The sequence below is a fragment of the Notolabrus celidotus genome, chromosome 23 (genome assembly GCF_009762535.1).
Source record: "Notolabrus celidotus isolate fNotCel1 chromosome 23, fNotCel1.pri, whole genome shotgun sequence".
Lineage (NCBI taxonomy): Eukaryota > Metazoa > Chordata > Actinopteri > Labriformes > Labridae > Notolabrus > Notolabrus celidotus.
In genome coordinates, this window is record NC_048294.1 from 17,999,422 (window position 1) to 18,016,265 (window position 16,844).

The following is a 16,844-nucleotide window of genomic DNA, read 5'->3' on the forward strand; positions in this document are numbered from 1 at the left end:
GGGGAGGGGGTGCTGTCTTTCTGCCTTTAGCTAAATATTATGGAATTGAAAAACTCCTGAGCTTCTAACTTAATATTCTGTCACTCATTTGTTCCTGCTAAAGTAAGGTTTGACGTGTTCGGTGGATCAGGGTCAGACATGATTTAGAAGTTGTGTGTTTAGAAAGTAAAAAAAAAAGTTTGGTTGATGCCGAGTCAGCTAGAAAACTCGACAGCCATGTCCTGACACACTTTTGCGTCTGGGGGGAAATAAAAACGATGGGATGTTCTAACCCCAACCCAGTCGAGGCAAATGTGCGTCTAACATGAGTCTGGTCCTGCTTGGGGTTTCTGCCTGTTAAAGGAAGTTTGTCTTTGCCACTGTAAATAGCTAAATGCTGCAAAGTGCTCTGCTCATGGTGGATTAAGATGAGATCAGACTGAGTCCTGTCTGTAAGATGGGACTGGATGTTATCCTGTCTTGATGTTGGGTCTTTGTTAATAATTTGACATAGAGTACGGTCTAGACCTGCTCTGTTTGTAAAAGTTTCTCAATAAAGATTGATTGACTACAGATCTTCAGATAACCAATATCGGCTTTGTTAAGACCCATGGCTTCAGGGTCTAACTCACCCTGTCAAAATTCACATCTGCATAACCACCCATTCACAATATGCTATCCCTTACTTACTTACTGTATATGCAGATGTCTGTTTATAAAGATAGCAGTCTTGGCCGTCACCAATTCTCTCTGTATTTATGAGCAGAATCTGTTCATATAGAGTCATTCAGATACATCCAGTTTGGTGCCATGACATACAAGGCTCTCTGTTCATATTTACGATAAGAAACCTCACCAGCCATGAAGCCTCCTTTAATGAATAACCCTCACTGAATGGTCTTCTATTAGGCCACTGGGCCTCTTTATGTGACAGAGCGCTGTGGAACTGTAGCTGCTTTAATTTCAGTTCCTTTCAAATACAGAAAGATCCATGGATTACTGGGAATCTAAATCCTAGTAGCTCCTATCAGTGGAATCAACTTTTACGGGCAAGCACAACAAAAGAAAGGAAACAAACTTCATACATGTGGATGGAGTGTGGATAGATGTTTTTTTTTTAGTCTAACTTTTTTCTACACTCATCTTTTTCCTGCCTGGTTTGTGATGTAATTTGTAATCAATGTGACAGCCTTGCAGTATCTTTAACCAAGCAGCACTATAGCATAACAGTGTCAACCAAACTAACAAGAGAATTTAAAATGTAAGCCTGTTTTGCCTCCATCAGTTCTGTCAACATCACGAACACAGGCACCTTGATGAAGTGGTAACCGTGAATATTAAAGTCTGATTTCTGCAAGTTAATGTAGGAGGAAGAGGAGTCGGTAGAACAAAATGACTCTGTATGAGGGAAGGAAGGGATCCTGCTGGTTCACCCACCCTGCACAGCTAGGAGCTGCTCCTCTGTGGTCCAACGTGAGTTCATCTTAGAGGCAGGCTGAGAGAGACAGAGAGACGTGAGGGGGTTAGAAAGAAGACAGTGATGGGTAAAAATGACAGCATGAGAGCAAGGAGCAGATTAGGGCTAATCTCAGTCCCATAAGGGAGGAACTAATATGTGAAGGGGGGGAATAGAGAAATGGGACAGACTGAGAAAAGAGTGACTCACCTCAATAGGTTTGAATGAATCGACACCTTCATTTAGATCATGTTTCAAACTGCTGTTGTTCTGTTTGATAGACTGAACCTGAGAGAAACAGAGTACCAGAAGACAGAACTTAGTAAGTCAAAATAAATTCATTCACAGATAAACCTCTGTTGAATATGCAGGTGGCTGCGCTCCTGCTTAAAAATTGAAAACAGTAAGAGTATACTTTTGATGATGTTTTTTAGGTGATACACTGATCCCAATCCAAAGCAGCCACCCTCTGAGATGAACTCTTTGTATTTATCACATTAAATTTGAAAACGCATCGTGATGATTTACTATAAAGCTCAGTTGGAGCTCCTTTTATTATATACACATGGTTACCAACATGTTAACTTCATTGATGTACCTCAAAGCTACCTTAAAGGAACAGTAGTGCTTTGTTAATCACCAGTGACTCAGCAAAACAAGGTACGGCTGCATGACAATGTTGCATAATATTGAGATCATAGTTATTAATCACAACTATCTAACAGTTTTAGTGAGTATTATTTTAACTGTTTAATTTCAAAGGTCATATATACCCTCCATTTCACCTGTTAAAAATTAATTAATTGTGCAGCCGTACAACCATGCCAGTTCAATTAATGATACATACCTGTCTCTTGAGTGATACCAGCTGTGTATCCAGCTGTCGCACAGTTAGCACCCCTGCGTCCTGAGAAGCAGACAGAGCTGTGATGTCTCCTTGCTCCAGGTACATTCCTTTGGGTGGCCTGCGGCGGGCTCGGAGTGGATGGTGGCGGTACTGAGCCCCGATGCTTTCTTTCTTTACTGGACCGGAGCGACTTGGGGTCGCCTTGTCAGGGTTGGTGTTACTGGGATTCTGTTTCACTGCCTGTGTGGGCGGAGAATAACACAAACATTAAAGTCAGGATCTTTGAAGATGTCACTTTTTAACAAGAGAAGAAGAGTCTACTGTTGCATATATGCATAATAAATTAAGCTGAAATTGGAGGGTGTTTATTTGACCCGGCTGATCTCCTCGGGAAACATATTACTGACAAATCAGAACAGTTTTTTTTTTTATACAAACCTCTAATACACACCCAGTCACCAAAAAACCCATCAAGCTTCATGTTGCTCACCTCTTTCTTGGCGTCAACCTCAAAGTCACTGTCACTGCCAGGGTCAGCTTCCTCCAAGTCTTCATTACTGCATACAAAAATAACTTTTAGCCAAACATGGTCCTGGTTCAGTTTTGTTATCTGTTCAAAAAGCTTGGAATGTCAATGACAGGAAATAATAAATAAATAATGTCATAGCTTCTGATTCATATTCATTCATTTCCTGGGTACAGTTTCTATCAACTTTGACATAAAAGTTAGGTAAATGTTAGAGTTCCTCTTCCTCTTGTCAATATCTCTGTCTCCCTTCAAACCAAACTTCCACGGGAGTCATTAAGGGCCCATGATATCTCATACCTGTCATCTTTCTCTCTCTTGCTAACCAGCCTCCTGGCCTGTCGGTCCATGACTGAGGTTCTGGTGCGGGTCTTCTTCCAGCTGTAGTAGTACTTCACCAAGCTGGAGATCAGCTTGTCTGGGAGCTGAGAACAAATACAGAGATCAAAACATTTAGTATGAAATATTGATTTTCATTCCGTACTCAATGTACAGCAGCGGTCCCTCACCATCTGCTGGATTCGGTGAAAGCTCTTGCCGTGGAAGCTGAAGGCCTGCTCAAAAAGGACTTTATCCTCGACTGTCCACTCGTCCGGGAAGGGGGTGAAGTTGGCCAGGTCAGCGAGCGAGCGCTCTACATCGTGTTTGTGCCATAATAACATTCCAAGAGCCTAAAAGGACAGAGGGTTCAAACTCAAGGTCAGGTAATGAGGAACAAGACAGAAAGGAAGCACACAAAATACCTCACCTACAAAGCTCTTAATGGTCAGACACCTTTCAATCTTAAAGAGCTCATAGTGCCTTTTTACCCCTCTAGAACGCTACGCTCCAAGCATGCAGGCCTGCTTGTCGTACCAAAAGTCTCCATCAGTTATCATCAGGCACCTCTCCTTTGGAATCATCTACCAGTCAGGGTCCAGGAGGCAGACACGCTCTCTACTTTTAAGATTAGGGTTAAAACTTTCCTTTTTGATAAAGCTTATAGTTAGAGCTGGCTCAGGCTTGGACCAGCACTTAGTTATGCTGCTATAGGCTGGCACACTGACGCACTAGGATCCTATCTCACACATCTCCCCCCATCACTCCCACTCCCTGTCCCATTAAAGTTACTAACCCTAGACCTTTCTGGAGTCCCTGAGCTCCCTTGTCTCGTAGGTTCCTCTGAGTCGCTGCTGTGGACGTTCCAGATCCCAGCTGCTACGGACGTGCTGGACTCCGGCAGCAACATCTAATACTTCTACTACTACTATCCATCTCATCACTGTCATCTCTCACTTAATCTTCTCTATCCATCTTTCAAACCCAAACTCAGTCGAGGCAGATGTCTGTCTAACATGAGTCTGGTTCTGCTCGAGGTTTCTGCCTGTTAAAAGGAAGTTTTTCCTTGACGCTGTAACTAGCTCAATACTGCGAGGTGCAATGCTCATGGTGGATTAAGATGAGATCACAGTCCTGTCAGTAAGAGGGGACTGGATCTTGTCTTGATGTTGGGTCTTTGTTAATAATCTAACATAGAGTGCGGCCAAACCTGCTGTTTGTAAAAGCGTCTTGAGATAACATTTGTTGTGATTTGGCACTATACAAATTAAGATTATTTGAAACGAGTGTCAGATAGAGAAAGACTTCAGTCTGGTTTGTCGTACCTGCTCCATGTTGTATCCGTGTTTCTCTTTGGCCATCAGGATGTACTCGTCCACTGAAAAAAGCAAGAGAACGTGGCTTTAAGAAATTAATTGACAACAACATAATTAACAGTGAAGACAAAGAAGGCAAGAAATATGTAAATAGGAGCACAAAAAAAAATGGGGGTATGGTGTGTGTTTGTATATGCTGAGCTTACACATGGCATCAGATAGTTGACTGTTGGGACACCAGACCAGCATACTCCTCTGGTCCTTCTCATTGTGGCGTGTTGGACTGTCTGGTAATGACAACAAAGAAGGACTGTTATATCTGAGTGAGAACATCCCCAAACCTCTGAAGACTATTTAACTCTTAATTTATCTCATCAACAGTGTTGGTTTGCCTGCTGCTCCGTTCTTCTGGTGCAGTCTGACGGTTGTCGGACGACTTCATAACTTCACATCTACCAAAACTCATGCAAGGTATCAGGGTGTTTGAGTAAGTTATGCCTCATAATATCTTTATAACTATATTCTCCAATTTAAATGGAATTAAAACAATTAAAGAAATAAATAACTGAAAAACTAGCTTTATTCTGATATTGACTACTCCAGTACATTAGAAAAAAAGCCAGTTTGTGTGATTCCCCTGGCAGGAATGGCTCAGTTTATTACCCCTTGTGCAATAGAATACTATGATTTAGTATTGAAGTGAATTATGAGTGAAAACTTTACATAAAACTAGCACAATTGGTTAAGAGAAACACTGAATTTCATCTCTTTTCACAGTTTTTCTCAAGTATCAATGGTAACACTTGTCAATCGACCTTCATTTCTTCTATAATCTGCATTCCCCTCCCTCCCCCATTTCAATGTCAGCCACATTTCTCCTCAACTCTGTCTCCTCCTCAGCCCTTGTCTGCTCCCTTTTTTTTGATTCCTCTCTGTGTCATCTCCCTTTCTCTCCTGCGTTCCCCTCTCCGAAAGCTCACCTGGTTTGAACTCTGGGATCTGAGCCTGGTAGTCTCCACCCACTCTGATCATACTGTCTGTAGAAAGAAACAGAGAGAGAAGGAGACATGAGATGATTGTGAGTTTCTGCTTTTCTTGATGTATAGGTAAAGCTGGGGAAAGGATGGGAGATGGGACAACAGGGAAGACAGACAGAGTGTTATTAAGAGTGGACAAAGTTAATGAATGAGTGATCATGTGGAATCTTTACACATGCTCACCTCTCCAACAGAATCTTTCAAACACATAGACGTAAAACTGCTACATTCAGCAAAGTGTATTTGGGGGTCACAACTTGAAAACAGTCACCAGAGCACTCATAACATGATCTAAGTTTCTTTCCCTCACATGCAATGCCATGCTGCACTACAGAGGCAGTCCTGGCTTTAAAGTGGGCTCAATACATAGACAGTATAATAAATGGACATAGTATCCGTGACGTCACTCATCTGTTCCTGAAGCACTGTTTTGAAGCAGACTGACAGTGGGAGCCATATTGGAAATGCTGAACTCAACCTAACTTCTGTTGAGCTAGCGTGACGTAAAGAGGCAGGCTTTGAGCCTCCTCGCCAACAGCTACAGTGTTCCCGCCTGTCAATCAAGTCAGCTGTTCCTCTCATAATGGAAAACTTGTAATCTTAATATCTTTGAAATTGATGCCTTATGAAAAAAATTGCACCCCGTACGGTGTGTGCTGATCGAGAATTGAGCTATCCAGACTAAACTTGTTTTTTGGCCCAGGCTGTAAATTTGTTTATTTCTGCTTTAAAGTTTGTCTTTTTTGGATTGGTATTTATGTGGTTTCCGGTACTTTCAGAGACAGCCTCAAGCGGACACTTGAGAAACTGCAGTTTTTAACACTTCTGCATTGGCTTCAATTCTCGCAGCTGGAGGTTGCAGCTTGTCTCAATACTAAAACACAATAGATAAAAGATCTACGTTCTTTTTATCAGTCGCCTATAACGTGCCCAGATCAACCCCTCTACTAACTCCAGGCGTCAGCCAAGGACATCCAGTAAAGTAAACAGTATCAGATGAACTCATGAAAGGAGTTTGCTTGAAATGAAAAACATCTGTTTTGGAATAAAGGACAAATTTGATTTACAACATGGAAGAATAATGGCGTATGGTGGCTAAATGGTGTACCTGGCCCAAAACTCTCCCACAGATCTAAATGCTTTTGTTCGTCTGCCCTTGATGAGATCAGACAAGTTTGCCGATTCTAACCAATCTCAGAACTTTAGGGTTAGTCCCAGAGGTGGTTTTTCTCATACATTGGAACCTGATTTTTGACTTATTGTGCCGTTTACCCGTCATGTTCCAATCTGTAAAAACACAAACGGTTATATTTTTTCACATGCCTATCTTCTCATAATGCTTGGTTTAATTACTGCCAACCTAACATGCAAAAATAAATGAGTCACCTCTAAGGTAGAATCACGAAGAACATGAATCTGGTTCTGCTCGAGGTTTCTGCCTGTTAAAAGGAAGTTTTTCCTCGCTGCTGTAACTTACTAAATACTGCGTGATGCTCTGCTCATGGTGAATTAAGATGAGATCAGACTGAGTTCTGTCAGTAAGAGGGGACTGAACCGTATCCTGTCTTGATGTTAGGTCTTTGTTAATAATTTAACACAGAGTACGGTCTAGACCTGCTGTATGCAAAAGCGTCTTGAGATAACATTTGTTGCCATTTGGTGCTATTTAAATATTGATTGATTGATTTTGACTACTTCATTGTGCTTTCACTTTCATGATAAAGATATTTGAGTTATTGTCATGGTGATGGATTTACAGACAGAGGTAGATGGAGGCAAAGTGCAGGAAATGCATCAGCTGATGGCAGAACAGTTAGTAATGAATGTAGTGTAAAGACTGTGGAAGGCAACGAGTGAGGAGAAACTATGTAAGTCACAGGGAAGCAGAAAAAGAGGAGGAGGGACACATTACTGTTTCCTCAGGGACGGAGGACAGGAAGGGAGGAGACAGAGTGATGGGTGAAACTGGAGTAGATGGGTGGAAAGAGGGCAGGAAGGGGGCAGAATAGAAGAAAGAGAATTAGTTGAAAGAAAAGGAGAGAATTCAAAATGGGGAAAAACAAGCTAAAAAGATGATCGGAGGATTGAAAAAGGATGTTTAGAGGAAGACGTACGGATCCACTTGCTCATGAAGTGCATTTTAAACTGCTTAAGTGGTCTACTTGATCTAATATGTTAAGTCTGTGAGCCAAGTACAGATAACAGTTACAAGTTGGTGGGTGAAGGAGAGAATGGAGAGAGGAGAGATGTATGTGGGCAGAGGATAACAAGGAAGGAAGTGTGGGAAGGGGGTAGAGGAGAGGAGGAGGAGAGCAGTGACTGAAGGAGCACTGCAGCAAAGCACCACATGCAACCAAGTCAGCTGGCATGACAGAGCGACACACTGAACCCATGTTTGGAGATTACACACGTTACATTATAGAGTCAGCTGTTCAGTCTGAGAAATCTAGAAAGTATTCATTCAACTGTTTATCAGATATTAGACGGTCCAACATCTTATTTCAGGATCACAAAGAGGGGCTGGAGGAGGAAGCTTGTAGGGAGGCCAAATTTAATGCACACCTTATGACAGCTTTAGCAACAGATACACTAATCATTTGGAATTCATCATTTTCATTTGGGCATCTCTCTGCTGCCTCTCTCTGTGCCTCCTCCCTGATTCTGACAGTGTTGGTAAGAGACCCGGGATAATATGAACATCATGAATGACTGTGACTGTGCTTTATATAGTTTCATACATACATCTAAGTCTCTGGAAACAAGACATTATCTTCACTGATACTTCACCTGAGGTGATATTTGACACCATGTTTATCAGTAATGATTTAACATCACATGAATGAATAGTAAGTAATCATTTCAGGGCAAACTACACCCTCTCAACATTTTTAGCCATGCCTGGAAAAATTAAGCGCAGCATGGATACATGCACGCTACACTCATGAAGAGTTAGCACCAACTTAAGAGTGAACAGTAGTAAAACTATTGTATATTACATGATGTTGTTTTTTTTTTATATATACAGTTATCCATTCTTAAAGACATTTTATTCTAACATATTGAATTGTGAGGTAAATGCTTCTTTGGACAGCTTGTTGTGTTCGATTAATACATCAAAAATCTTTACATGGAAATTAGCAACCGGATGTCTTGTGTTGCAAAATAAATAAATAACATGCTTCTTACAATTAATGTATATCATTACCTCTAACTGGAGGATGATGATGATGATGATGATGATGATGATGATGATGATACAAACATTTATTTTTATTTATTTTTTGTATTTATTTGTACTATTATTATTCTTATCATATTATTACTGATTTTTTTAATATTATTATTATTTTTTTATTTTTCTCACTTTCTTCTTTCTCTCCATAATTCAACCTTATAAGCCCCATCATCAGAGAATAATTGAGAATGTCCACCTGCACATGCGCACACACACACACTGACAAGCACATGCACACACAAAGATACAATACATTAACTAACATGTAACACCCTGCAAACACAAGATGCACCCATTTCCTTGACTATTATATCTAAGTGGCCTGTAGTCTTTGTAATTGTTTCGCCTCTTTTTTATGTTAATGTTTGTTGTTGTCTATACCTATTTTTGTCAATGCACTGCTTTGCAATAAAATAAAAAAGAAGAAAATAACAAAAATTGTGGGCGTGAGAGCAAAACCTGTGTTGTTCTCTTTCCACTGCACCTAAAAACCTTCTGGGCTGAAACATTGAGTTTGATAAAGGAGCTCTTGAACTCATGTGCTTCACATTAAACAGAAAAGTTAGAGATAAAGAAGCTCAAACCTTTCTAACTTCTAGTAGAATGAATTGTTTAATGTGATCGTGTTTGTACCATGAGCATGCTCTTCATCACTGCTCTCCTCTTCAGAGTGAGGTTGGCTGTTGCCGTTGGTGACCGTCTTAGCTCTGCTCCTGGACAGGACTCCAGCCCCCGAGCGCTCCATCACTGAGGGCATGGCTGCAACAAACACAGACAGGAAATAGAAATTAACAAACATTAAAAATATTTTAAAAAAACACACCAGTTCTGTTTTAAGTTTGATTCAATCCCTCCTTAACTTTCACCTCATTCTTTCTGCCTTTTCTTTTTTGGCTGCTACTTTAGTTTCTTATTTAAACCCTATAAAAGCTCATTTAATCTTGTAAACTCAAACGCCACCTTGTAAAGCCCTTGGAAGCACTTCCATTATTTCCCCCTGCTTGAGTTGATTTACCAAACGCTGATGAAGAGCCTGAGAAGTCATTCACACTCAACAACTCTCATCGTTCCATGACCCTCTTCATCACACGTACCCCTCAGCTTCACCTTGTCACATGACATCCTTCAAATCAAAATGACCTTGCAGTGATATCCGTTCAGTGGAACATCAGGAGCTGAAGATGCTGTAAAATAAGCTTGAGTAATTGGTCCATACACTTTGAGTAAGCGCTGGATTTAGGGTTCAGCTCTGATCTTGATCTTCTTTTGCCAGTGATGGACCTTCTGTTTATTTCAGGACCAGGAAACCTAGCCTTCATTTGTTGCTGAAAATGTTACAGATGGATACTTAATGCCCTGGACCATTGTTTGATTTTAAAAAGTAGCAAATCTGTATTAATTACTCAAATGTAAAGGAATGATGCAACGATTCTGCCACATTATTTCTAGTATTTTGTTTCCCCCTGTTCCAACTCAGAGAATCTGCTGATCTCAAACTAAAACTCTCTTATCATAATTTCAGAATCTGTATACTTACTGTAAGGCACCCATTGGAATAATGATTTGATTAGATAACAGGACATCATGGATTGCTGTGACACTCAAATGTTTCTTTAACTAAATGAACAACAGCAAGTAGAAACTGTTATGCATACTATTATGGATGTAATACTTCATCAGCAGATAAAAGCTGATAACGGCCATTATTTGTATCGGCAGATTTGAACGCAACAACAAGGACCCACATTAAAGGAAGAAAATAAATAAATAAATAAATAAAATAATAATTTTCTTTCCCTATAATTTTATGAATCTTTTTACTTTATATTTCTTATTTTTGGAATCCATCACAAGATATGCACTAACCTTCATACCCCAACACACGTTTACCTTCACAAGACACATTTTAATTATTTTTTATTATTATTATTTATTTATTTATTTATTTTTTGTTTTGGGGCATTTTCGCCTTTAATGGACAGGACAGATGAAGAGAGGAAATGTGGTGAGAAGAGAGTGAGGGAGGACATGCATTGAATGTTTGAGGCTGGAATAGTACCTGCGACCTCTGTGACAAGGACAATAGCCTCTGTACATGGAGTACACGCTTAGACTGCAAGGCCAGCAGCGCCCCGTTTATAATTATTATTATTATATATGTTTTTTTTTAACCTATGGAAATGAATAGCTATGTAAACTTTCGTTCAGTCTTACCTGTTTTATTATCATCATTATTATTTATTTATTTATAATTATTATTTTCCTCTTTAATTGCTTATTGTTTATAGGTTGCTCCTGCTCTATTTACTCCTACTTTTTTTATTATTATTTGTATTACTTGTTTGTCTTGCCTTTTTTATGTTGTTCCCATTCATTCCTTGTTATTTTATTATTCTGTCTACTTATCACTTATAATAATAATAATACTTTATTTATGAAGCACTTTTCAGTATAGGTAACAAAGTGCTCACAGGGGGCAATAAAAACAAGAAGAAATGCGAGGCAAAATGAAGTGATAACATTTTTTAAAGCATACTTGGTCACCTCTTTCTTGAAAAGCAGATTTCTTGCTGAATAAAATTTAAAAAATACAAAGATTTGAACATTTGATTAGATTTGTACGGCTGATAAGGGGACACATTAATTCTGTTCACACAATACAGTTTAAGCGCACCAACAACAAGCCCCAGCATGTTGACTGAAGTGTAGCAATTAGAGAGTATAGCTATCTGGATGCATGTGAAGCATTGGAGGAGAAAAACAACACCCCTCAAACATCACCTTTTTCATGGTGCATCTCAAGAACCAGCATCCTGACCTGAACAGAACCAAGAGCTTTTGAAAAGCTAACCCTGTCAGTCACCTCTGCTTCAATCATTCCACAAAACTTAGAATGAAGAATCAACCACCTAAAAATCACTGAAGTCATTGCTCTCAACCCCCCTCCTATCAGCAGGGAGGAAGATGAGGGCTTCCTCAGTCTGATGATAAACATACTTGGAGCGTCACTGTTCCAGGCTCGTGTTACTTCTCAGACGTAGCCTTACATGAACTGCAAAGCACAGACTTCAGTCACTTAGAGAGAGCTCCTTGCTAATGCTACTCATGTTAGCTTCACCACGGACATCGTGTCCTGTCAGCATGCTGAGTCAGTGGACAGATAACATGTGATGCAGAGAGTTTACTGAAAAAGAATCTCAACAAAAAGAACATAAATAATATGTGTTTATGTTTCTCTTGTTTGGTTTATATATTTCTACAACAAACAGGCGGTCACATTAAGAGTAACAGGTCAATTCTAGTAGAAAAAGACAGTTCGTGTTCCCTACAATGAAAAGAAAAAAAGTGTGTATTGGTGTCGGCTGAAAATATCAGCATACTGTACAAATCTGCAAAAATCTAATTTTTTCTAGTGCCGACAGAGAGATGAGCTCTTCAGACCTAAGCCGTTTGTTGAACCAGGCTGTAAACATGTATTTCTGCTGTAAAGATCGTATTTTTTGAATGGGTGTGTATGTGGTTTCCGGTGTTTCTGCAGCCAGCCTCAAGTGGACCCGCTGAACTGTAGTTCATAAACCTTCCATGTTGGCTTTATATTTTGAGAGCTGAGGTTGCCACTTGGTCAGTAGTCAATTTGTGATGTAAGATTATTCTACTCAGAGTTATTCGTCAAAGAAGTCAGCTTTCTGTGCGTCGTCTCGTGGCCTTATTAGAGTCATATCTGTGAAAAATGGAGATGTTGCTCTGATAAAGGGCCAGTGTCATTCAAATCACATTATGTTTATTATCAGTCAGTTCATTTGTACAGCGCCAAATCACAACAAATGTTATCTCAAGACGCTTTTACAAACAGAGCAGGTCTAGACCGTTCTCTATGTTAAATTATTGACAGAGACCCAACATCAAGACAGGATACGATCCAGTCCCCTCTTACTGGCAAAACTCGACCTGATCTCATCTTAATCCACCATAAGCATTGCACCTTGCAGTATTTAGCTAGTTACAGCGGCAAGGACAAACTTCTTTTAACAGGCAGAAACCTCCAGCAGAACCAGAATCATGTTAGACAGACATCTGCCTTTACTACATCTCTTGCCATAATTGTATTTTGTGAGGCCGCCCCATTTAAAATCTGTAATTTTGAGCTTTAACATTTCAATATAAGTACATAATGAGGATGTGATGATAACATGTGCAGTCTACATCAACATGCACTAACAGATCACAACATGAAGCTGGTTCTTGTGATCTGACTCCAGAGCCTCAGGCCATGTGGTAACATCTGATAAACAAGAAAATAAAGGGGCCATGGAAAAGACTGGGGTCATCCTGCATGAAGGGGGCTCTCATTTTTAAGTGTTGTCCTCTGTCACTGCCGAGTCTCCCCCCCCCCCCCCCCCCCTCTCTCCCTCTCTCTCTCTCTCTCCTGTATCGTCGGGGCAGAGAGTCTAACAGCAGCACAAAAGACTAGACGGTCAGCTCAGGACACAGTAACCCACCAGAACCCTCTTCTCCCTCACAAACACCAAACACAGACACGAAGCAGGTCCAAATGACAGGTGAACATAAAGAGGACTGACCTCACTCAGTAGGACCAGCATGTGTGGAATGAGTTGTGCACGCGCACCCCCGCGCTCTCTCAACTTCAGTTACCTAACTTGAACTGCGACCAGAACAAAGCATGCACGCAGACTCATCTGACACACGAGCAACAAAAACAGAGTCCTCCAGTCCCCCCAAGGTGAAATACGATGTGTTGTATTCCCAACACGTCTAAAAACCCATGATCTGACACCACATCCTCCAAACTCTGGCAGACAATACAAGTGTCTGAGGCTCTCTTGGGGTCTTTGTCTGTCCTGGCTCCCGGTGGCCCCCCAAACCTACAACAGCTGCTCCCTCTAACTTCACTAGAAACCCGGATCCTGAACACAACTCTGTCTAGTCCTGTACACTTCATTAGGCTGCTGCGGTAGGTAGTCTCAATCTCTGATACATTCATCAACTATTTCAACCAACTAGAGCCAAACTATGAAACCTGGTTGCTGCTCTGAATGGCACACTCTGTCGGTGGTAAAATGCACTCCTTATTTATTTACCCTGTTCTGCTTAGTAATCACTGTGACTAAAGAAGAAGAAGATCGTACTTTATTAATCCCCAGGGGGAAATTCAATTCAATTCAAGACTATCTCCTACAGTAAGGAACTTTTATACACTCACTTCACGTTTCTAAATCTGATGCATGATGACAGAAGAACACCCTGATCGCAGTGTGTTAAAGATGATTAATCTAGCCTTTTTAATATATTTCAATGTAAGGACATATTATATGCCCATATTTATCTATCATATTGCTTAATCTGTCATTACCAACCATAATCACACCGTGTCAACCTGTCACTACTGAAACATTTTTAATACTGCATGTTATTACTTCTATTTAATCTATATTTAATCTTAATTTGTAACATTTATATTTATCTAAATTCCATTTGTAACATTGTATATATAAAAATTTTATTCTATCTTATTCTATTTTTATTTTTACTTATTTTATTTTATTAATTGGAACTTTTTCTTGATTGTACTTATGTCTGGGTTGCTGCAACAACTGAATTCCCCCCCCCAGGGACCAATAAAGTAAAATCATATCTTATCTTAAATGTGTATTCTCTCAGGTGTATCAGTGAAACTGACTTGATTTAGATTTCTAAATAAAGTTTAAGATAGCATTAGTATCTCTAAACTGCCTCATGATGAAGTGATAGATCTCTTAGTTCAGACTGACCTTTTTGTAATTGGTTAATGATGACTATAACGCAGTAATCCTTCCTTTATGTCCAGTTTTAAGTTTCAAATCTTGGTTAAGTGTTAGATTAATATTAAAGCATACAAACACAAACTAATCAGTGATGCACTGAGTGTCTTTCCATGCTTATTACCGGTGGTAAAATGCACTCCTTATTTATTTACCCTGTTATGCTTAATAATCATTGTGACTATCTCCTACATTAAGGAACTTTTATCCACTAACTTCACGTTTCTAAATCTGATGCATGATGACAGAAAAACACCCTGATGGCAGTGTGTTTAAGATGATTAATGTAGTCTTTTAGTATATTTTCATGTAAATATGTATTCTCTCAGGTGAAGCACTGGATTTATATTAATAAATAAAGTTTAAGATAGCAATAGTACCCCTAAACTGACTCATGTTGAAGTGATGGATCTCTTAGTTCAGACCGACCTTTTAGTAAATACAAAAAGAGTACATTTATAAAAACAGATAACTCAGTTTTTATACATTTTCAAAAAAACATATTTTGATATAGATTCCTAATAAAGTTACATTTTCAAGATATCTCTAATTAGTAAAGTCCCTTTGAATTAGTCAAAGCCACCCAACCTCCGCTGATCATACCAAAAGCTAGTATTAGAGAAAATTTGTTTTTTTGAAACATTTTTTGAATATTTCAAAAGTGAGTTAACTGTTTTGATAGATAGAAAGATAGAAAGATAGATAGATAGAAAGATAGAAAGATAGATAGATAGATAGATAGATAGATAGATAGATAGATAGATAGATAGACTGAATGTACTTTATTCAGTTTATTATTTATTTATATCCTGTTTTAAGTTTCAATTCTTGGTTAAGTGTAAGCTTAATATTAAACCACACAAACACAAACTAATCAGTGATGCACTGAGTTTCTTGTGCATGCTTATTTCTGTACATGTTCTCTGTTTAAATCTCCAGCTTCCCTCAGCAGTCATCTGTGCTGTGTGTCAGACTTTGAAGCCCTTTTGTTTTCCCCACGCTCCTGCTGCTCCTGATGGAAAGTCCAATCTACTCTCTACAATCTTCAAACTCGAGTCGGTGTTCTGGTCTGGGACCTCTGATTGCAAACCTGATCCACTTTGAAGTGTTAAAGTCGAGACTTCACAATAAAGCCAGCAGCAGCAGCACCCCCTCCTTTATTCCAGACCCTGATCCAGAGTGAGCCCTATAGTGGGTCTCTGAGATGCTAACGTTAGCCGGTCTAACGTGTAGTAGAAAGTCGAGATAAACACTTCCACAGTACCTGTGTGTCGTTTCAATCCGCTTTTCCTCACTCAAAAACTTCTCTGCGCCTCTGTCCGTGGTGTACGCTCCTCCTCGAAGTGCTTGTGTGGAATAAATCGACCCGAAAAGGTTTAATTCTTGTCTAATTGATGAGCACAGGCAGTACAATGAAGTGAGCTGCATGGAGAGATGGAAGCAGCCGTGAGTGTGTGCCGGGGAGGCGGACAACACCCGAGGAACAGTGAGGTGGACATCCGCCACGATGCTTTCGCCTCTCCCAACCAACACAGCCGTTTGAATTGACGAAAAGTAGTCCCATCAGACTTCCACACTCTCCTTAATGTGTATTTCTTATACTAATCATAGAATATAACACGCTGCAGTAGGTGTCTTTAACATGAATCGCATTGAAAGCTTTTGTAAAATATAATCTTGTATAACTACCTCTCATTTAATTCGCACTATGCTTATTACACACCCTTGATATCCTTATAAGATGCACATAGATGATTGGTAAGTGTGTTTTGTTGGTGAAAACTTGCTTTGCACTCTTTAATCTGCCACCTATCAAAATCCCATAAATTAGGGACTACTTGCCAGTGTGTCGGCGGAGTGATTCGTCAACTGTGCATCTCTGTGCTGGGGCAGGCTGTCCAGACTTGTACTGATGTATGCATGGTGGAGAAAGGGGCAGAGTATGGGGTGAATTGAACCTCGTCTGTTTAAAGTGTATTCATGAGATATGTGGCTTTGTGACAGTGACTTTGATAACAAAGCTTCAGTGGACTTGCTTTAATGTATATTTAAAAAATCAAACAATTCAGAGAGTGGTCTTTTTATGAGTGTGTGTGCATCAATATGTGTACACATGTGAGTGCACACACAGGTGGCATGATTTCCCACACCTGATGCTGGCAGCAAACACAATAACACATACACAGAACCTGCTGCTACCTTCACAAGTGCCTGCTGCTGACATGTAAAAGCCTGTTACACACTCCTCCAGGTTTACTCCCCTCTGCTCTCTCTTTAGCATCACCTCCATCTCTCTATCATCATCATCATC

At 39.8% G+C, this 16,844-nt stretch overlaps 1 protein-coding gene across 1 annotated transcript in view; it reads right to left on the minus strand.

Moving 5' to 3' along the window:
- The window catches only part of rcor2 (REST corepressor 2), a 21,614-nt gene extending 5,593 nt beyond the window's left edge, over window positions 1–16,021 (minus strand). The window contains exons 1-11 of the mRNA XM_034676387.1: window positions 15,798–16,021; window positions 9,348–9,473; window positions 5,423–5,479; window positions 4,649–4,729; window positions 4,452–4,504; window positions 3,318–3,479; window positions 3,109–3,233; window positions 2,773–2,839; window positions 2,283–2,522; window positions 1,646–1,723; window positions 1,417–1,474 (exon numbers count right to left, since the gene is read on the minus strand). Coding sequence (XP_034532278.1) covers window positions 1,417–1,474; window positions 1,646–1,723; window positions 2,283–2,522; window positions 2,773–2,839; window positions 3,109–3,233; window positions 3,318–3,479; window positions 4,452–4,504; window positions 4,649–4,729; window positions 5,423–5,479; window positions 9,348–9,471 — 1,045 coding nt within the window. The 5' untranslated portion in view covers window positions 9,472–9,473; window positions 15,798–16,021. The remainder of the gene's footprint in view (window positions 1–1,416; window positions 1,475–1,645; window positions 1,724–2,282; window positions 2,523–2,772; window positions 2,840–3,108; window positions 3,234–3,317; window positions 3,480–4,451; window positions 4,505–4,648; window positions 4,730–5,422; window positions 5,480–9,347; window positions 9,474–15,797) is intronic.
- Window positions 16,022–16,844: the final 823 nt, after the last annotated feature.